General features: G+C 39.2%; 1 protein-coding gene across 7 annotated transcripts in view; it reads left to right on the forward strand.

Annotated features, from left to right (window-relative positions):
• The window catches only part of HDAC6 (histone deacetylase 6), a 132,379-nt gene that overhangs the window by 76,044 nt on the left and 33,976 nt on the right, over window positions 1-22,359 (forward strand). For all 7 annotated transcript variants that reach the window (XM_071691112.1, XM_071691113.1, XM_071691110.1 and 4 more), the window contains exons 19-25: window positions 4,490-4,749; window positions 11,670-13,362; window positions 14,932-15,101; window positions 18,400-18,582; window positions 18,888-19,045; window positions 19,256-19,451; window positions 20,742-20,871. In XM_071691112.1, the coding sequence (XP_071547213.1) occupies window positions 4,490-4,749; window positions 11,670-13,362; window positions 14,932-15,101; window positions 18,400-18,582; window positions 18,888-19,045; window positions 19,256-19,451; window positions 20,742-20,871 (2,790 nt within the window). The remainder of the gene's footprint in view (window positions 1-4,489; window positions 4,750-11,669; window positions 13,363-14,931; window positions 15,102-18,399; window positions 18,583-18,887; window positions 19,046-19,255; window positions 19,452-20,741; window positions 20,872-22,359) is intronic.

Genomic DNA, 22,359 nt, shown 5'->3' on the forward strand with positions numbered 1-22,359 from the left:
TCACGCACCCGTGCTGCAAACCAACATTCTCTGAGAACCACTCACTTTCCTCTCTTCCTACTCGAACACATGCCGTACATCCTTGATAAAAACTTTTCACTGCTTCTAACAACCTGCCTCCCACACCATATATTCTTGATACCTTCCACAGAGCATCTCTATCAACTCTATCATATGCCTTCTCCTGATCCATAAATGCTACATACAAATCCATTTGCTTTTCTAAGTATTTCTCACATACATTCTTCAAAGCAAACACCTGATCCACACTTCCTCTACCACTTCTGAAACCACACTGCTCTTCCCCAATCTGATGCTCTGTACATGCCTTCACCCTCTCAGTCAATACCCTCCCTTATGATTTCCCAGGAATACTCACCACACTTATACCTCTGTAATTTGAGCACTCACCTTTATCCCCTTTGCCTTTGTACAATGGCACTATGCAAGCATTCCTCCAATCCTCAGGCACCTCACCATGAGTCATACATACATTAAATAACCTTACCAACCAGTCAACAACACAGTCACCCCCTTTTTTAATAAATTCCACTGCAGCACAATCCAAACCCGCTGCCTTGCTGGCTTTCTCCTTCCGCAAAGCTTTTACTATCTCTTCTCTGTTTACCAAATCATTCTCCCTAACCCTCTTACTTTGCACAGCACCTCGGCCAAAACACCCCACATCTGCCACTCTTATCATCAAACACATTCAACAAACTTCCAAAATACTCACTCCATCTCCTCACATCACCACTACTTGTTGTCACCTCCCTGTTAGCCCCCTTCACTGATGTTCCCATTTGTTCCCTTGTCTTATGCACTTTATTTACCTTTTTCCAAAACATCTTTTTATTCTCCCTAAAATTTAATGATACTCTCTCACCTCAACTCTCATTTGCCCTCTTTTTCACCTCTTGCACCTTTCTCTTGACCTCCTGCCTCTTTCTTTTATACATCTCCTAGTCATTTGCATTATTTCCCTGCAGATATCGTCCAAATGCCTCTTTCTTCTCTTTCACTAATAATCTTACTTCTTCATCCCACCACTCACAACCCTTTCTAATCAACCCACCTCCCACGCTTCTCATGCCACAAGCATCTTTTGCGCAAGCTATCACTGCTTCCCTAAATATATCCCATTCATCCCCCATTCCCCTTACATCCTTTGTTCTCATCTTTTTCCATTCTGTACTTAGTGTCTCCTGGTACTTCCTCACACAAGTCTCCTTCCCAAACTCACTTACTCTCACCACTCTCTTCACCCTAACATTCTCTCTTCTTTTCTGAAAACCTCTACAAATCTTCATCTTCACCTCCACAAGATAATGATCAGACATCCCTCCAGTTGCACCTGTCAGCCCATTAACATCCAAAAGTCTCTCTTTTGCATGCCTATCAATTAAAATGTAATCCAGTAACACTTTCTGGCCATCTCTCCTACTTACATGCATATACTTATGCATATCTCTCTTTTTAAACCAGGTATTCCCAATCACCAGTCCTTTTTCAGTATGCAAATCTACAAGCTCTTCACCATTTCCATTTACAACACTGAACACCCCATGTTATTTTTTTATTTTTTATTATACTTTGTCACTGTCTCCCGCGTTTGCGAGGTAGCGCAAGGAAACAGACGAAAGAAATGGCCCAACCCCCCCCCCATACACATGTATATACATACGTCCACACACGCAAATATACATACCTACACAGCTTTCCATGGTTTACCCCAGACGCTTCACATGCCTTGATTCAATCCACTGACAGCACGTCAACCCCGGTATACCACATCGCTCCAATTCACTCTATTCCTTGCCCTCCTTTCACCCTCCTGCATGTTCAGGCCCCGATCACACAAAATCTTTTTCACTCCATCTTTCCACCTCCAATTTGGTCTCCCTCTTCTCCTCGTTCCCTCCACCTCCGACACATATATCCTCTTGGTCAATCTTTCCTCACTCATTCTCTCCATGTGCCCAAACCACTTCAAAACACCCTCTTCTGCTCTCTCAACCACGCTCTTTTTATTTCCACACATCTCTCTTACCCTTACGTTACTCACTCGATCAAACCACCTCACACCACACATTGTCCTCAAACATCTCATTTCCAGCACATCCATCCTCCTGCGCACAACTCTATCCATAGCCCACGCCTCACAACCATACAACATTGTTGGAACCACTATTCCTTCAAACATACCCATTTTTGCTTTCCGAGATAATGTTCTCAACTTCCACGCATTCTTCAAGGCCCCCAGAATTTTCGCCCCCTCCCCCACCCTATGATCCACTTCTGCTTCCATGGTTCCATCCGCTGCCAGATCCACTCCCAGATATCTAAAACACTTCACTTCCTCCAGTTTTTCTCCATTCAAACTCACCTCCCAATTGACTTGACCCTCAACCCTACTGTACCTAATAACCTTGCTCTTATTTACATTTACTCTTAACTTTCTTCTTCCACACACTTTACCAAACTCAGTCACCAGCTTCTGCAGTTTCTCACATGAATCAGCCACCAGCGCTGTATCATCAGCGAACAACAACTGACTCACTTCCCAAGCTCTCTCATCCCCAACAGACTTCATACTTGCCCCTCTTTCCAAAACTCTTGCATTTACCTTCCTAACAACCCCATCCATAAACAAATTAAACAACCATGGAGACATCACACACCCCTGCCGCAAACCTACATTCACTGAGAACCAATCACTTTCCTCTCTTCCTACACGTACACATGCCTTACATCCTCGATAAAAACTTTTCACTGCTTCTAACAACTTTCCTCCCACACCATATATTCTTAATACCTTCCACAGAGCATCTCTATCAACTCTATCATACACCCCATGTACACCAATTATTATTACTTATTGAGTATACTTTGTCGCTGTCTCCCACGTTAGCTCCCTATCCACATCCAGGCCCCACAGACCTTTCCATGGTTTACCCCAGACATTTCACATGCCCTGGTTCAGTCCATTGACAGCACATGTAACCTTGTTAAATCTTATTTGATATTAGAGCCCTTCTTGACTAATAGGTATATATGATATTATGGATGGATATTTTGGAATGGATTCTGTGCATATAAATATGGATATGAATAGTTGTCTCCCAACATGATCCCCTGCAGAGGAGACATATACTCCCATGTCCTGTAGTTTGCGGTATCATTATACATCCAAGGTACTGCAAACATTATTGTCCACAGTTTTTCCTTTTAAAGAGATTTGCCTTAGGAGGATTCCAGGAAGTGATTAGAATTTCAGAATTTTGCAAGAAAATAGCTAATATGTGGGTTTGTTACCTTTTTTAATAGGTTTACCTTTGAGGAACACAGAGTTGGATTCTGATAGTAACTTTTCTCAAAGGTAGTGTTTGTGTATCATTATGATAATTTTTTGTTTCTCTATCTATCTGTTTGTCCATGTCTCTGATGCCTCTTCTCTTTGGAAACTCCCTGAGGGAGGTGGCCATGGCAAAAGATTCTCCATAACTAGTGAAATCCATTGCCTCTTCATAGATTTTAGTGCCTCACCCTTAATAGACCACTAGTAGAGGTCAACTTTAGACTCTTCCCGAATGTTACTGTGTAATGCTCCACCCTGCTATTTCTCCTTATTGTTCCTACTTACTGCTTCTGCCTAATGTTTCTACCTACTATTTTTATAATAATTTTTATGGAAAGATATTGTTCTGATCCTTCCCATCAGTGATGGTGTCTTGTTTACCTGAATTGATGAATATTGAAAGGGTAGAACTAATAGTTTAGATAAAGATGCTAATGGACTTGTGGCTACTGATAAAGAAGCAGTTTTGATATTGCATTGGGGCTGTGAAACTAGATACAATTAGGACTGCAAAGATGGAACTAACCTAGGAGAAAGAGAAGACAGAGGAGGAGGAGGAGGCTCTACAGGGAAGTGACAATCTAAGGTTTGAAGAGGAAGTGGTCCCTTCAGGTGAATAATAATGGGAAAAGTAACAGTAAGAAGTAATATGATTGTTTTTTAAGGGTACAACCATGGAAAGAGAGTAGACTGACCATAGTACATTTCTATTTTACTTAAACTTGCTATATGAGTGTTGAAATTGGCTTGTAATGTATACAGTCATCTCTTTTTATTGTTGAAAGTGGGGAAACATTGATTTACATAAAATATATCATCCAGATATTTGGCCAGTATCACATACCAAGGCGAAGTTATGTATGAATGATTAGGATATAATTTACTCATGATTGCAAGTACACATACTATTTTTTGATGTTGGCTGAATTTTACTTAGCCTCTTTTTTTCCTACATAATGCTTATCTTTTTTTACCTATTTTATGTATTTTTTAAGTACGATAGCATTTGTCAGTCTCCCTCTGATAAATTGAAAGACTTGACTTTATGAGCTTGCATAACTCTTGCCAAAATGTGACATTCATTTTCAGCATCTGTGTGATCTTTTGGTGAAGATTGTATCCAATTGACAGGTTGTTATGTAACTCCCGAGTGTTATGGCCACATGACACACCTGCTGTCAGGCCTTGCTGGTGGCCACTTAGTGTTGGCACTTGAAGGTGGCTATAACCTCAATACCATCAGCTTTTGCATGACAATGTGTGCTAAAGCTCTTCTGGGTGATCCTCTGCCAATGCTGGATTCATCACTAGTCCCAAACAAGAGTGCTGTGCAATCCATCAACGATGTTATTAAAACTCAATCAAGATATTGGTCTAGCATTTGCTTTCAGGTAAGTTCAAGGCTGTGAATGTAAACTAAAAGTTCGTATAATATTAAGTGAATGTATCTATACAGGTTGAAATAAAAAGGTTTTATTGGTCGTTTGATAGAGATGCAGTCCAAAATCTTTTTTTTTTTCTGTCATACTTGTTTGCTGCTTCCTGTGTTATGTGTAATGCACTGAAAAAATGGCCTCCATCCATTTTTGGGCCCCTCAGACCTTCTGCAGTCCTATGTGTTTGTGCATAATTCTCATGATGCTGCTTCTGTGAATGCCAACATTGAGTGAAAGTCAACTTGTTGATGTTTTAGGACCATGAACGATTGTGTTGTGCAGTTTTGCTGTATTGTATGTAATTCTAACATCTTGATGTCTTCCACTTTAACATTTTCAGTTATGGTTTCTTGCACCACACTTATAGTACCCACTTCATAAATTCATCAAATTGTAAGCTTTGATGATGGATCTTTATGAAAGAATTCTTCAGACTTCCTTTAAACTCTCAAATTTAGACAAACTTTTTAAAGTCAGTCATTTATATTGATGCACAAAATATACTCTCAGTTTACCTAGGTGTTCAGTATATAACTCCTTTTTTATGTTTTGCATGTATGAATGGTACTTTCAGAATCACTTTTATAACCAAACTCCTTTTTTATGTTTTGCAAGTATGACTGATACTTTCAGAATCACTTTTATAACCAAATCAAGGAAAATTATGTATGTATTATCACTCTCACCCATTCATTTTGTTATGTACCATGCTTATATCAAGATATCAAGTGGGATTAGGCCATCTTATGGCATTATTTTTCTCCTCACATTAGTTTATTGTTATTGTCATCACATTTTTTTTTCGCATTCCTTTCATGCATTACAGGTATTATATTATCTAACACATAGGTAGATACATAGTGAAAAAGAAAAAAGTGATAAACATAAAAGAAAGATTTACATTTGATTGTAACCTTTACATCCAGATTTGCATATACCTACTGGTAATTACATACAGTACAAATATATTTTTACAAGTAGACGAGAAGTAAGTCTACATTTATAGGTGTATCATCAAAATATAACACTTTACGTTTATTTCTTATTCCTTCTATATTCTTTTGCTTATTCATTGATATCATTTAGGAATTACATCCTTACCACTTCTTTTGACTGTAAACAAAATTTTCATTACTTACAGGAAAAAAATAAAAGAGCATTTTTCTAAACTTTTGTTTGTTGTCCAAGATTTCCTAAGGAGGAATAGAAGAAGAATATTACTTAGAGATGATATGCACCTGAGGAACCTGGTCCCCAACCCAACCTCATGTGAATTCAGTTTAAGCTGCAGTCTAAAATTACTTTTTATTTGAAACATAAATGGAATTTATCAACAAATTATCCAGTCTCTATATGTCTTTTTATTGACTAACTCCATGACAAATAAGAGGATAGGTGGTGGATAAGAACTCTGAAATGGCCAGGAATTGTTTAATGCTCTGACATTGTGACCCACATGGTTATGACATTTGTATCTTTACACAAATCCTTTAGAGAAGGATTTGTTTGTTTGAAAAAAAAAAAAAAAAGGCTAGCAGATTGATGGTTATGGCAGGAAAGGAGGCAGAACAAAGACTGGAAAACTGGATATCATCCGACCAGGCGGGAAGAGTTTGGAGACAGCCAGAAAGATGATCTACTTGCGTACGTAAGGAAAAGTCCAGGTCCATTGTCGTCAGCTCTTTGAAGGAGAACCTGTGGGTCACAACATTAGAGGATTACACAGTTCTTGTCCATTCCTCTTTTCATCCACCACTTATACTCTAATGTCTATGTCTGTGTGTGTGTAGAGACTAGATTATTTGTTGTGCCAAACACAAGAAGCCATATTGTCCAAGTCAGGTTAGTTGTCAGTTAGGGTAGGAGCCTTGTTCTTTTAGACTTGTTTTTATATCTTCAAATGAAATTCTTGAGTTATTGCTCTTGGAAGAGGTCTTTGAAAATAGACAAAAGCTTGGGAAGATGTTTTTTTATTTTTGGTGTGAGTTCTGGTTGGTAATAGTTGGTAGGCAGCCAGTCAACATGGAGGGATATTACCAGTACTACCCACCTGGGTATTGGGAAGTTTAGTGATGGTTGCCTACTGAGCCATTACATCAGTGGTTGTCAAATTGCATTCCAATGACCCAGATATATCACCCCAAACAAAACACCCCTACATCTGCCACACTATCATCAAACACATGTAAAAATCCTTCAAAATACTCACCTCCTTACTTCATCACCACCTATTCTCACTTCCCATTTTGCCCCCTTCAGTGGTGCTTTCTTGTCTTTTGCATATTATTTACTTCCTTCCAAAACATCATCTTGTACTCCCAAAAGTTCACATACTCACTCACTCCAACTCTCATTTGCCTTCTTTTTCAACCCCTGCACCTTTCTCTTCTACTGCTTTCTCTTATACATCCCCCAATCATGTGCATCTCTTTCCTGGAAGTACGGCCCAAATACCTCCTTTATTCTCTTTCATTAGCAACTTAACTTCTTCATCCCACCACTCACTACCCATTCTAATCTACCTCATTTACTTTTACCTTTTGCCTTTCTACGCTCAGTCTCTCCTGGTGTTTCTTCACACATATCTCTTTTCCAAGTTCACTTACTTTCACCACTCTCTTTTTTTTTGAAAACTTCTACAAATTTTCACCCTTGCTTCCACAAGATAGTGAATAAACATTCCACCAGTTGCTCCTCTCAGCACATTTACATCCAAATTTCTCTTTTACATGCCTCTCAATTTTTAATCCAGTAATGCCGCTGACCATCTCTCCTACTCACAAACTTACACTTGTGTATTTTATTCTTTTTAAGCCAGGTATTCCCAATCACCAGTCCGTTGTCAGCATGCAACTCCACAAGCTGTTCACCATTTCCATTTTAACTCAGAATACCCCATGTGCCCCTCAACTGTCACAATACTCACCTTGGCATTTAAATCACCCATCACTAATACATGTACTCTTGCATGAAAACTGTTGACACATTCACTCAGCTGCTCCCAAAACACTTTCCTCTCATGATCCTTCTTCTCATGCATGCATAAGCACTAATGATCACCCATCTCTCTCCATTCACTTTCAGTTTTACCTACATCAGTCTAGAATTTACTTACATTCATCTCACACTCACACAGCTCATGTTTCAGGAATAGTACTACTCCCTCCTTCATCTCACACTCACACAGCTCATGTTTCAGGAATAGTACTACTCCCTCCTTAGCTCTTGTCCTTCCACCACCCCTGACTACACTCTTAAAACATTTCCAAATCATTCATCCCATTTACCCTTTAGCTTTGTTTCACTCAGGTCCAGAATATCCAGGTTTCTTTTCACAAACAGATTACCTATCTCTCCTCTCTTCTCATCTTGGTTACATCTTCACATATTTAGACACCCCAGTCTGAGCCTTCAAGGAGGATAAGCACTCCTAGCTTGGCTCCTTCATATAGAAATTGAAAGACAAGAGGGAGAAGCAGCCCCCTGCTCCCATCCCTTAAAGTCACCATCTGTGACATGATGTCTGGGATTGAACGTGGCAGGGAATGGACCATGGAAGCAGAAGTGAGTCTTAGGGTGGGGGAGGGGGCAAAGGTTCTGGGAGTGATGAGGAATGTGTGAAAAGAGAGAATGTAATCTTTGAGAGCAAAAATGGGTTTGGTTGAAGGAGTAGTAGTTCCAACAATGTTATGTAGTTGTGAGGCATAGGCTATAGTTAAGGTTGTATGGAGGAGGATGGATGTGTTGGAAATTAAATGTTTGAGGACAGTATGTGGTGTGAGGTGGTTTGGTCAAGTAAGTAACAGAGTGTAGTTAAGAGAGCATAAGAGGGTGTGTTGAAATGGTTTGGACATATGGAGAGAATGAGTGAGAAACGGTTGACAAAGAGGATATATATGTGTCTGAGGTGGAGGGAACAAACAGCAGCGGAGACCAAATTGGAGGTGGGAGGATGGAGTGAAAAAGCTTTTGAGCAATTGGGGCCCGAACATGCAGGAGGGTGGGTGTGCACAGAACAGAGTGAATTGGAAATGTGGTATACTGGGGTTGACATGCTGTCAGTAGACTGAAGGGGGATGTGAAGCATACAGGGTAAACCATGGAAAGGTGTGTGGGGCCTGGTTGTGGGTAAGGAGCTGTGGTTTCGATGCATTACAAATGACAGCTAGAGAATGAGTGTGAGCAGATGTGGCTTTTTTCGTCTGTTTCCTGGTGCTATCTCATTGATGCAGGGGATGGCAGTGCTGTTTCCTGTGGGGCGAGGTGTTGCCAGGAATGGATGAACATATACTCATATGAATATGTCACTGACCAACCCGGTCCTGGGTTACAAAGCTCTGAGAGAGTCAGATGACCCCCGCCTGACCTCAACTCCATATCTGGACAATAATAGTCTTGCTTGGCCCATCTTTGTGTATTTAGTGATGGACTTTCTATATTCCTACTTTGTTTAATATTGTTCTTCTATGTTTCCTCAACTTAAGTTTTTCTATATTTCTGTTTCAATATTTTGTATTTGGATTGTAACTTGTTCTACCCTTCATGATACTGTTAATTAGTATCACTTTTAGTGTTTTTCCTTACTTTTTGTGCTCTGTACTGTGGTTTTTTTCTGATAGTTTCTGATATATTTTGTTTTTGTTTTACATATCGTATCCAAGTTTTGTGACTATTTTATTCTCTTATGTTGTAGATTCCTGATGATGCCACTGTAAAGGCAAAAGTTTGATTGAAATAAAATGGATATCTTTGGACAACTGGTGTTTGAGCACCTACCGAATGGCCATTATAGAATAATACTGGGAAAAATTAGAGAGCATAAGAAAGAAGATTGATAGCTTTAAACATGCTGGCATATTCAATTCTATGTGCATTAGAGAAAACCTGCTGGAGGGGGGGATGCTATTTCATGTGTGGCAGTTTGGTGATGGGAATGGATGAAGGCAGCAAGTATTAATATGTGCATGGGTATATATGTGAATGTCTCTGTATGTATGTGTATGTATATGTGTGTTTATAGGCGTTTATGTATATACATGCTTACGTGGGTGGGTTAGGCCATTCCTCTGTTTCCTTGTGCTACTTCGCTGATGCAGGAGACGGCTATTAAGTGTAATAGATAAAAGTTATTTTTTTTTCATACATATTCGCCATTTCCCGCATTAGCGAGGTAGCCTTAAGAACAGAGGACCGAGATTTAGAGGGAATACCCTCACTTGGCCCCTTGTCTGTTCCTTCTTTTGGAAAATCAAAAATGATAGGGGAGGATTTCCAGCCCCCTGCTCCCTCTCCGTTTAGTCGCCTTTTATGACACACAGGGAATACATGGGAAGTATTCTTTCTCCCCAATCCCCAGTGATATGTATGTATACATATTATTAATATTTATTATACTTAGTCGCTGTCTCCCACGTTAGCGAGGTAGCGCAAGGAAACAAATGAAAGAATGGTCCAACCCACCCACATACACATGCATATACATAAACCCCCACACACACACACATATACATACCTATACATTTCAACGTATACATGCATACACATACACAGACATATACATATATACACATGTACATATTTATACTTGCTGCCTTCATCCATTCCCGTTGCCATCCTGCCACACATGAAATAGCACCCCCCTCCCTTCACGCGTGTGAGGTAGCACTAGGAAAAGACAACAAAGGCCACATTTGTTCACACTCAGTCTCTAGCTGTCATGTATAATGCACCAAAACCATAGCTCCCTTTCCACATCCAGATCCCACAAAACTTTCCATGATTTACCTGGGATCCTTCACATGCCCTGGTTCAAGCCATTGACAGCATGTCCACCCCAGTATACCACATCATTCCAATTCACTCTATTTTTTGCACGCCTTTCACCCTCCTGTATGTTCAGGCCCCGATTGCTCAAAATCTTTTTCACTCCATCCTTCCACCTCCAATTTGGTCTCCCAGGTATCTAAAAAATTCACTTCTCCAGTTTTTCTCCATTCAAACTTACCTCCCTGTTAACTTTTCCCTCAACCCTACTGAACCTAATAACCTTGCTCTTATTCACATTTACTCTCAGCTTTCTTCTTTACAAACTTTACCAAACTCAGTCACCAACTTCTGCAGTTTCTCACCCGAATCAGCCACCAGTCCTGTATATGTATATATATTGAATTGGAATGATGTGGTATACTGGGGTCAATGTGCTGTCAGTGGATTGAACCCGGGCATGTGAAGCGTCTGGGGTAAACCATGGAAAGTTTTATGAAGCCTGGATGTGGAAAGGGAGCTGTGGTTTCGGTGCATTACACATGACAGCTAGAGACTGAGTGTGAACGAATGTGCCCTTTGTTGTCTTTTCCTGGCGCTACCTTGCGCGTGCGTGGGGGAGGAGGGGTGCTGTTTCATGTGTGGTGGGGTGGTGATGGGAATGGATGAAGGCAGCAAGTATGATTATGGACATGTGTATATATATATGTCTGTGTATGTATATGTTGAAATGTATATGTATGTATATGTGCGTGTGTGGGCGTTTATGTATATGCATGTGTCTGTGGGTGGGTTGGGCCATTCTTTCATCTGTTTCCTTGTGCTACCTCACTAACACAGGAGACAGTGACTAAGTATGATAGATAAATATGAAGATATATATTGACAGACCTTTTTACCCACTAATGATATGTAGGGTTTCACTTGTTTATAAAAAGATAGGGTGAGTTTACACAAGCTTCTGGTATTGATGAATCAGTACCATGGAGAAACAAATATCTATGTTAGTTTATTTTTCTTAATATTTCTGTGTGTCTTTCTCTGCATGTTGGATGGACCTGACATTGTGATGAGATTTAGTTGACATTAACCTTCTCTTTCTTTTCTACTAGGTTCATCTTCCAGTAGAGGATGTTCTGTGTCAGGGTTTTGGAGGTGGGCCTCAGGCAGTTGAATCTGGGATGTCTTGCACAGAAACTTCTTCCTGTGCATCCTCTCCCATCTCCACTCCATCAACTAGCACTCCTCCTTATGTCTCTGCTCCTTCTTCACCTGAAAAACCAAAAGAGAGAAAATTATTTGAAACTGCTTCAGTTACTTCAGTGGAACATGATGAGTGTAAGATTAAGACAAGCATGGATGAAATGGAAGTAGATTCCAGCAAACATAGTTCTGGGAGTCCATGTGCACTAGAAAAAAGAAAGCTTTTGCATCACAAAAAGGAGAATAGTATGCAAAAGAATCTAAAAGAATCCTTGTTACATAGCAAAACTGCTGAGACACCACCACATGGGAAAGAGTCTTGCCTAACCTCACTGGGTTCAGCAAGTGGGCAGTTGAAAAAACTAAGGAGAAAATGTAGCAAACGTGGAGAGGGAACTCGGGGTGATGAAGATGAAAGTTTACCAAATACTCGTATATGCCATGGCAGGTATGATCATTGTCAAGGAGCATTGTTACCTGCTACTTCTATTATTGATATGATAAAAGTTCCCACTGCTATTATATATACTGAGAATTATTGTGTTGCTTGCTGCATGGAACATGGGCAAGGTCTCAGTATGAAAACTATCATTAAGCGATGTGAAGAACTGCAGTTGTTGGAAATGTGCCATAGGCTCCAGCCTAGACCAGCTACTAAGAAAGAGATACTGTCTGTCCATGATGAAGAAATATACCAGAGTCTTCATAAGGAAACAAAAAAGTGCATCCATCAGACCGTAATCAGTGATAATTTACTAGCAGCTGCAGGTAGTACTATTGAACTGGTGAATGAAATTACTTCTGGTAGAGCTCAGAATGGCATAGCTATTTTACAGGTTGCAGATCAATGTATGCCATCATTTGATGCGTCTCCCAATGTTCAGTTGAATAATGTTGCCATTGGAGCCCAGTTTGCAATAGATAACTTAAGACTTAGTCGGGTACTTATAATTTATTGGGATGGTCAGAGTGGGGCTGATACGCAGCTTGTGTTTCGTGATGATCCTCGTGTCTTGGTATTTTCTGTATGCCTTACAAAACTAAACCCACAGGAGAATGTTAAAGGTAAAATCGTAGATCTTGCAGAACTTGGCAATACCCTTAATATTGAGCTGAGTTGCCATGCTTTGCATTGTGAAGATTACTATTCCATTTTCCACCAACTTCTCTTACCAATAGCATATGAATTTTCACCTGAATTAGTCATTGTTTCAGCCAGTTGTGGGTTATCATTACAAACCAAGAATATCCACCCAGAAATCTATTCACATCTGACAGGTTTGCTCATGCCAATAGCTCAGGGTCACCTAATGTTTGTCCTAGAAGCTGGGGAATTCAAAGAGGTCATGGCAGAAAGAGTGACAGCTATATTGAGTGCACTTCAGGATAAACCATCTGAGTTCATGCAAGTCCCAGCAAGTAACCCTTCACATGAAGTACAGCAGGCAATAATTGATGTGATGTCAGCTCAGCAAGCTAATTGGAAGAGCTTAAGGCTTCATCCTCAAGCTTCAGTCATCTCAAATAAATCCAAAAACAATTCTGCTTTCCATGTCAAGCCATATCCTGAGAAGGATTGCTCCTGTGAACTTCAAAGACTAGGTAAAGTAGATCTTGTATTTTTCCTTCATTTTTAGAGAAAGGGAAGGGGGAAGGCATATTTTGTCATTTACAGATTCTTCTCACATATTTTGATATCCATATATCTGTATTTTCAGTAATATTTGTTGCATTGCAACAATGATTATGATCGTATCTAAATTAGTAGACACTATAATGAAAATAGGATAGAGCATATGCTTGAGTAAAATTAATGATTCCAGGATTCCAACATCTATAGATGATTTTTTTATTTTACTTAGTCGCTGTCTCCCGCATTAGCGAGGTAGCGCAAGGAAGCAGATGAAAGAATGGCCCAAATAATACTCTTTATATTTAATGACCCAGATCCCCTTCTACGGGGCTCCTACAGCTTATCCTTTGGGCTTAACCATGGGTCAGGAAGTTCAGTGATGCATATATATCTTAATGGGATGAGTACAGGAAAGCTGAGGGGTAAGTGGTCAGTGTCCTTGCATTGGAAGTTTCATCTTAGGCATGAGGGTTCATAGGCTATGTTAAATGGATGTTTGTAAGGAGACATTGGTGATAACCAATATTTAGACAAGAATGTGTGTCTCGCACATGCTTAGGGAGTGCAGCTTAAGACTGGGTCAAGAGGGCATTCATATAATTCTTAAGTCATTATGGTATGTATAAGTTTTATCAGGACCATGTTTGTTGGGAAGGGATGATCTGTAAAGGTAGGTTGGTAATATATGAAGTACAGGTAAACTTTTTATTTTTATTTAGGGACTGGTAATAGAATGATTCAGGTTGGAGGGCTCTGTGGTTGTTAAGGCATCTGGTGATTGTTCTAAATCTTCAGTGTTGTGATTTGTAGCTTTGTTATATTTGAAAGAGAGGCAGAGTTAGGATGGAGCTGATGAATTATTTGTAGAAAATAACCAAGGGATTCTGTTTCCTGTCAAAAACTAGTGTTCTCATGGCATTTATTTTATATATGGCCCTTGTGTTGAGTTTGAGATACAAGGAGTGAAAATCATGTATGTTGCATCTGATACCTAGTATGGTAGAATTTCTGTTTGAGTGGAAGTAGATGAGCATACAGGGGTAAGGAAGGGTTGAGGTTGGCTACTCTTTATCTGTGTATCTGTCTGTCCATTACCTATATATATTTTTTTCATACATATTTGCCATTTCCCGTGTTGGTGAGGTAGCGGTAAGAACAGAGGACTGAGCTTAAGAGGGAAAATCCTCAATTGTGCCCTTTCTTTGTTCCTTCTTTTGGAAAAGTAAAAACTGGGAGAATTGAACCTTTATTGGGAAAAGGACAACTCCCTAGCTTTTCTCATGATTGCACTGTTCTTGGCAATTTGTAATTTTTTCCAGTAATTTGGACTTAGTATGGATAGTGAGATGCAAGCTTCCCTTAAATCATAACTTTTGATTCACAGGATCAGAATGAAAGGTCTCTGTCTCATTGAAATCACTTTCTTTTATGATTGTGGATAGTTGATAATTTGAATAAACAGTTGAAATATTATTCATAATCATATAATGGAATAGCATCAACAAGTAGAAGTTATGAATATGCATTGTATTCCTCAGCTGATAATATTCCAAGTCCTAAGCACACTGTCTGTCTAGTCTATGATGATACAATGATGAAACACTACAATTACGTGGGTGACACTCATCCTGAGAAGCCAGCAAGGATTAATTGCATCTTTCAGCGCTTACAAGAATTTGGCATAGTTGGGCGCTGTCATCAAATTAAGGTAATTTTAGATGTGTTGTACATAGATAGATCATAATTAATTCTTTTAGAAATATTGCTTGATTATGTATCATGTACATTTTTTGGGCATTAATTTAGTATGCCATTGAGAGTCATCCTGTGGTAATTATATTAGGATTTTAACTCATTCTGAGTGATCCATAGGATGGTTGAAGAGGCTAAGATGTTGACTGCAGTGATAAGTTTGTGGAAAGATGGGTCACTGTCTGTGAAGGCATGGATGAGTATATTTGATGTAGTATTTGTTCCAATGTGTTGTATGGATGCGAGGCATAGGTCACTATATAAACAAGTACAGAAGAGGGTAGATGTGTAGGAAATTAGTGTTTGAGGACAATAGGTTGTATGAGGTGTGAGGAGGGTTGATTGAATAAGAAATCAAAGAGGAAGAGAGAGGTGTGGCATTTTGAGGAATACTTATTAAAGAGCTAAAAAGGGTTTGCTGATATGGTGTGTATATATAGAGAGGATGAGTGAAGAAAGATGACTAGAGTGTATACAAGTTAGTAGTGGAGTGAGCAAGGAAAAGGTGCAAACTGAGGAGGTGGAAGGACGGAGTAAAAGAGGTCTTGAATGTTTGGAGCCTGAACATGCTGGAAGGTATGAAGCATGTGCAGTATAGAGGGAATCAGAGTGATGTGGTGTATATGGGGCAACATGCTGTCATTGGGGTGACCCAGGGCATGTGAAATGGTCATAGAAAACCACAGAAAGGTGTGTGGAGCCTGGTTGTGGATAGGAGGTTCTGGTTTCAGTACATTTATACATGACAGTTAGGGAGTGAATGTGAGAGAGTGAGGCCATTCAGCATCTGTTTCTGGTACTGCTTTGCTGCTGTCAGAAATGGCAAACAAATTTAAGAAAAAAGAAATAGTCTGGTTAACTCCTTGTTTTAACCTGCCTGTTTTGTACATTATATGAATGTGTCTGCATCCAAAGTGGGAGAGCTATTGCTAATGGTTTTCAAGAATTTCAGGCAGAACTCATTATTGTTTAGTGCAAGCACAACATTGATGCTTAGAGCATCTTATTGAGATTGTTTTGTTCCATTTGACTAGATTGATGCATATGCCATTCATGTACAACTTTTGAAATAGGATTCGTTAGAGGAGTGGAGTTTTCTGAAGTTCCTAATGTGATTTAACGGGTTCAACAACCTATTGGCATTGTCCAGAATCAAACATTTCTCATTAAGTTGCATAATGCCTCTGTAAATTATGTTTACTGATGAAAAAGTATTTTGAGACACTGGGAGATATTTATCTATCAGTTGTCTACTGATGAAAAAGTATTTTGAGACAGAGAGATACTTATCTATCAGTTGTCATAAACTCCTTTTCCATTTCTAGTATCTTTGCTTTTAAAACCTTGTAAGTCATATTGCAGCAAAACAGCAGGAAAAAACCAACAAACTTAGAGAGCAACAGTTTAACCACGTTAGTACTACTAACATGTTAGCACCACAATAACCACAAAGAAGGGATCAAGAAATGAAAGACAAACCATATTATACATTCCCTATGACCTCATTCTTTCATTCTGATTCTCATGTCTTGAGAATCATTCTTGTAGTTTATTGTAAGGATAATTATACGCAGAGCAATCAAGGAACTTTATGGCCTGGTTGATGAAAGGTCAAGAAAAATATGCAGGAAACAGCAGTCAAATATAATGATAATAGCGTTAATATAATTATTATAGTAATGATGATAATAAACGTTGAAGAATGTGTGGAAGGCAAGAACGTTATCTCAGAGAGCAAAAATGGGTATATTTGAAGGAATAGTGGTTTCAACAATGTTATGTGGTTGTTAGGCATGGGTGATAGATAGGGTTGTGTGGAGGAGGGTGGATGTCTTGGAAATGAGATGTTTGAGGACAATATGTGATGTTAGGTGGTTTGATTGAGTAAGTAATGAAAGGGTAAGAGAGATGTGTGGTAATAAAAAGAGGGTGGTTGAGAGAGCAGAAGAGGGTGTATTGAAATGGTTTGGTCACATGGAGAGAATGAGTGAGGAGAGATTGACAAAGAGGATATATGTGTCGGAGGTGGAGGGAACAAGGAGAAGTGAGAGACCAAATTGGAGGTGGAAGGATGGAGTGAAAAAGATTTTGAGTGATCGGGGCTTAAACATACAAGAGGGTGAAAGGCATGCAAGGAATAGAGTGAATTGGAACGATGTGGTATACCGGGGTCGATGTGCTGTCACTGGATTGAACCAGGGCATGTGAAGCGTCTGGGGTAAACCATGGAAAGTTTTGTGGGGCCTGGATGTAGAAAAGGAGCTGTGGTTTCGGTGCATTACACATGACAGCTAGAGACTGAATGTGAACGAATGTGGCCTTTGCTGTCGTTTCCTGGTGCTACCTCACACGCATGCTGGGGGGAGGGGGGTGTCATTTCATGTGTGGTGGGGTGGCGGCAGGAATGGATGAAGGCAGCATGTATGAATATGTACATGTGTATATATGTATATGTCTGTGTATGTATATGTATGGATATGTTGAAATGTATGGGTATGTATATGTGTGTGTGTGGGTGTTTATGTATATACATGTGTATGTGGGTGGATTGGGCCATTCTTTCGTCTGTTTTTTCGCTACCTCGCTAACGCGGGAGACAACATAGAAGTATGATAAAAAAAGAAAAGAAATATAATATTGAGAATGATATTAATAGATTAATAGAAATAATATTGATAATGGTAATAATAAATTGATAATTAATGATGATAATAATAATGATAATAAATTAATAGTAATAATAATAATAGTGTTAATAATGATAACTATTATTATTTCATACATAATTGCCATTTCCTGTGTTAGTAGGTAGCGTTAAGAACAAAGGACTGAGCCTTAGAGGGAATATCCTCACTTGGCCCCCTTCTCTGTTCCTTCTTTTGGAAAAATGAAAATTGGAGGAGAGGAATTCCAGCCCCCTCGCTCCCTCCCCCTTGAGTTGCCTTTTATGATGTGCAGGGAATATGTGGGAAGTATTCTTTCTCCCCTACCCCCAGGGATAAATAATGATGATAATAATTGAAAATATGATCTAAAAGTTCCATGGTGCCATAATGCATGTAAGCCCTTGATTAAGCACATTCAACAGTGTTTCAAGATATGCTCCATCTTTTTATCATATCTTCTTGTGCTGCTACTATTTTCCCATCAGCTCTCATCACCGTTGCTCCCATTTTTATTTTTCTTGATCTCACACTTTTCACAAAATGTTTTATCATTATACTTGCCATCAGTCAATCTCCAAATTTTGATAGGCAAGGCAAGCATCAGTGAGCGAATTAGAGTGTGTGCATAGCTTAAAGCACATCAAGTTTATGTCCAGCTTGTTGGCTAAGAAACCTTCAGAACTTCTGAGATTGCAGGACAACTTTGAATCTGTCTATCTTCACCGTCACACCAATGATGCTGCTCTTACAGCTGCTGGCTCCCTTGTTGAGGTAATTCATATGCTATGTATTGAATTGGTTATTTGATTTGCCAGTTTTTATGATGGAAACATTCTTGAATCAAAATTACACTGAGGTCTGTTTGATGATATTTTCAAAATAGTTTGTGTTGTGAGTGATCAGGGAATAGAAATGAAGGGTGAATTTTAAATTGCCATGAATTTTACCAAAGATGACACTAATGTAGGAGCTCCTCTATGGAAACAGAACAGAAATATACAAGAATGTGAAAGCATAATGATAAAAACTGTATGTTAGGTTACAATGGAACTGAAGTATCTTTAAATCTTAACTAGGTTGTGGACAGTGTTTTATCTGGCAAAAGTCAACGTGGTGTGGCAGTTGTGCGTCCTCCTGGTCACCATGCAGAGAGGAATGAGCCTCATGGCTTTTGCTTTTACAACAATGTGGCTATAGCTGCCAAACATGCAATTAACACCCATGGACTAAAGAGGTTAGGTGTCTATGATTGGCCTCATTGCAGTTTCCTAAACACCGAGCATTTTTCCTTAAGATGAAAGAGACATTTCAGATTATATGCTGGATGATTCAAATGGAGATGATATATATTGCTGGTGCAAAACTTGTTTCTGTTATTTTATTGTAAAAACAAAGATTTGATAGTAATTTATACAAGCTTCACTGTATTTTATTTATATCACAGAGTATTGATCTTGGACTGGGACATCCATCATGGAAATGGGATACAACATATGTTTGAGGCAGACCCACAAGTTCTTTATATTTCTATCCATCGCTATGACAATGGAAAATTTTTCCCGGCCAGTTCGGAGGGTAACTATAACAGAGTGGGCACCAAAAGAGGGAAAGGATATAATGTGAACATACCCTGGAACAAGGTAAGGCATAGGAATACTTTTACATTAACTTATAAGGTTTAAAAGTGATTAGAAGGACCTCTTTCTGTGTTATGGAAAATTCTGTTGTATAACTTTTTTTTGGACATTCATGAAGTAACGTTTGAAACAGTTTTGATAGAAGTAGATTCATCTTACACAGTTTTCCATTGTCGCACTAAAGTGGAATAGTAATTAAAACTTTGTTAGTCTCCTCCTCCTCCTCCCCCTTCCAGCCATAAGCACAGTGAACTTAGTGTCACACAGACCACCAGAATCAAAACTAAATGATTAGAATATTATTAACTAAACTGAAGAAATTTTGAAGATAAACCTGATCTCAAAAAAGTATGGTTGGTGACTAACTTCTGTTTTATTGAATGGCAGGGAAGAGGAATGGATTATGGATAAAGATACAATGAAGAATAATTGATCATCAGTTGAAAGTGAACAGCTCTAAAGACTAATTGATAATGTGATTCACTCAGTCATATGCTCTACACCTGTACAACAGCTGTCAGCTTTACATTATTGATGGACTTTGCTCTGATTTTGTTATTTGGTTTATTGGCTATTTGATGTCAGATGTTTTAGAAGTTTTAGGCTGATAATTTGATATCTTTGATATCTATCATCTAGTTACAGTAATAAAAACAGCTTTTCCTTAATCTGAGGCTGTTTTTCTGAAGTTGAATGAATGGCTGTATCTAAGTTTTCTTCCTCTCACCCTATTATGTTAGATTGATGGCTCTGAGTGATTAACTTTGTTTTTCTGACAAGCAGTTGGTGACATGGCAAGGATGATAAGGGTTTATTTTGGGAATCCAGTGTATGCCAGGTGTACAAATACCTGATTAATTATCCTTAGCAATATAGTGATTAAGAGAAGTCAAGGCAGACAGTTTTTAGGGAGTAGGTTACACTGGCAGTGTTTAGCTACTTAGAAAATAGCTTTTTAATGACTTTTTTTGTAAGTGGAGTAGGATAAATATTCTGGCATCAGAGGCTCTGGAAGAGCATTAACAAGTGAATTGGAGTGAAGGGAAAGAGACCTTGAGGAGGTTTTACAGAAACTTATCTATAAGAGAGAGGCAGAGTGTTAAGATGTGTAGTGATTGCTGTACTTTGGGGATATTATGTATGATGTCATTCTGTTATGAATACAGAAATTTTAGATATTAGTTACAATGGAGATTTTACATTATTATCCTTCACAGGCTACCCAAAAAGGTTTTGAATTGACTTACAGACTCAGTAGGTTGAATCAAATCTTAAATACAACTACATCTTCAGGCAGGAATGGGTGATAGTGACTACATGGCAGCCATGGTAGAGGTGGTTATGCCTATTGCATGCCAATTCAATCCCCAGCTAGTGCTTGTTTCAGCTGGCTTTGATGCTGCTGTTGATGATCCTCTTGGTGGTGAGTATGGTAAAATTAAATGTCCTTTGTATATTTAAAAGCTTTATAAGAACTGGTGGTTTTGAGTTAAAAGTTGTGAAATATGGAGTACTTCACATTCAAAAAGGAATCTTGTAGAACAGAAAATATTCTATGTCATGATATATTATGTACATTGCTTGCTCATATCAACATTGCTATTATCTGTATGAAAATGATTCACAGGCTTTCCTCTTATTTGAAGTTATTTATTATTATTATTTTTTTTTTTTTTTTTTTTTTTTTTTATACTTTGTCGCTGTCTCCCGCATTTGCGAGGTAGCGCAAGGAAACAGACGAAAGAAATGGCCCAACCCCCCCCCCCATACACATGTACATACACACGTCCACACACGCAAATATACATACCTACACAGCTTTCCATGGTTTACCCCAGATGCTTCACATGCCTTGATTCAATCCACTGACAGCACGTCAACCCCTGTATACCACATCGCTCCAATTCACTCTATTCCTTGCCCTCCTTTCACCCTCCTGCATGTTCAGGCCCCGATCACACAAAATCTTTTTCACTCCATCTTTCCACCTCCAATTTGGTCTCCCTCTTCTCCTCGTTCCCTCCACCTCCGACACGTATATCCTCTTGGTCAATCTTTCCTCACTCATTCTCTCCATGTGCCCAAACCATTTCAAAACACCCTCTTCTGCTCTCTCAACCACGCTCTTTTTATTTCCACACATCTCTCTTACCCTTACGTTACTTACTCGATCAAACCACCTCACACCACACATTGTCCTCAAACATCTCATTTCCAGCACATCCATCCTCCTGCGCACAACTCTATCCATAGCCCACGCCTCGCAACCATACAGCATTGTTGGAACCACTATTCCTTCAAACATACCCATTTTTGCTTTCCGAGATAATGTTCTCGACTTCCACACATTTTTCAAGGCTCCCAGGATTTTCGCCCCCTCCCCCACCCTATGATCCACTTCCGCTTCCATGGTTCCATCCGCTGACAGATCCACTCCCAGATATCTAAAACACTTCACTTCCTCCAGTTTTTCTCCATTCAAACTCACCTCCCAATTGACTTGACCCTCAACCCTACTGTACCTAATAACCTTGCTCTTATTCACATTTACTCTTAACTTTCTTCTTTCACACACTTTACCAAACTCAGTCACCAGCTTCTGCAGTTTCTCACATGAATCAGCCACCAGCGCTGTATCATCAGCGAACAACAACTGACTCACTTCCCAAGCTCTCTCATCCCCAACAGACTTCATACTTGCCCCTCTTTCCAGGACTCTTGCATTTACCTCCCTAACAACCCCATCCATAAACAAATTAAACAACCATGGAGACATCACACACCCCTGCCGCAAACCTACATTCACTGAGAACCAATCACTTTCCTCTCTTCCTACACGTACACATGCCTTACATCCTCGATAAAAACTTTTCACTGCTTCTAACAACCTGCCTCCCACACCATATATTCT

The sequence above is a fragment of the Panulirus ornatus genome, chromosome 50 (genome assembly GCF_036320965.1).
Source record: "Panulirus ornatus isolate Po-2019 chromosome 50, ASM3632096v1, whole genome shotgun sequence".
In the NCBI taxonomy this organism is placed as follows: domain Eukaryota; kingdom Metazoa; phylum Arthropoda; class Malacostraca; order Decapoda; family Palinuridae; genus Panulirus; species Panulirus ornatus.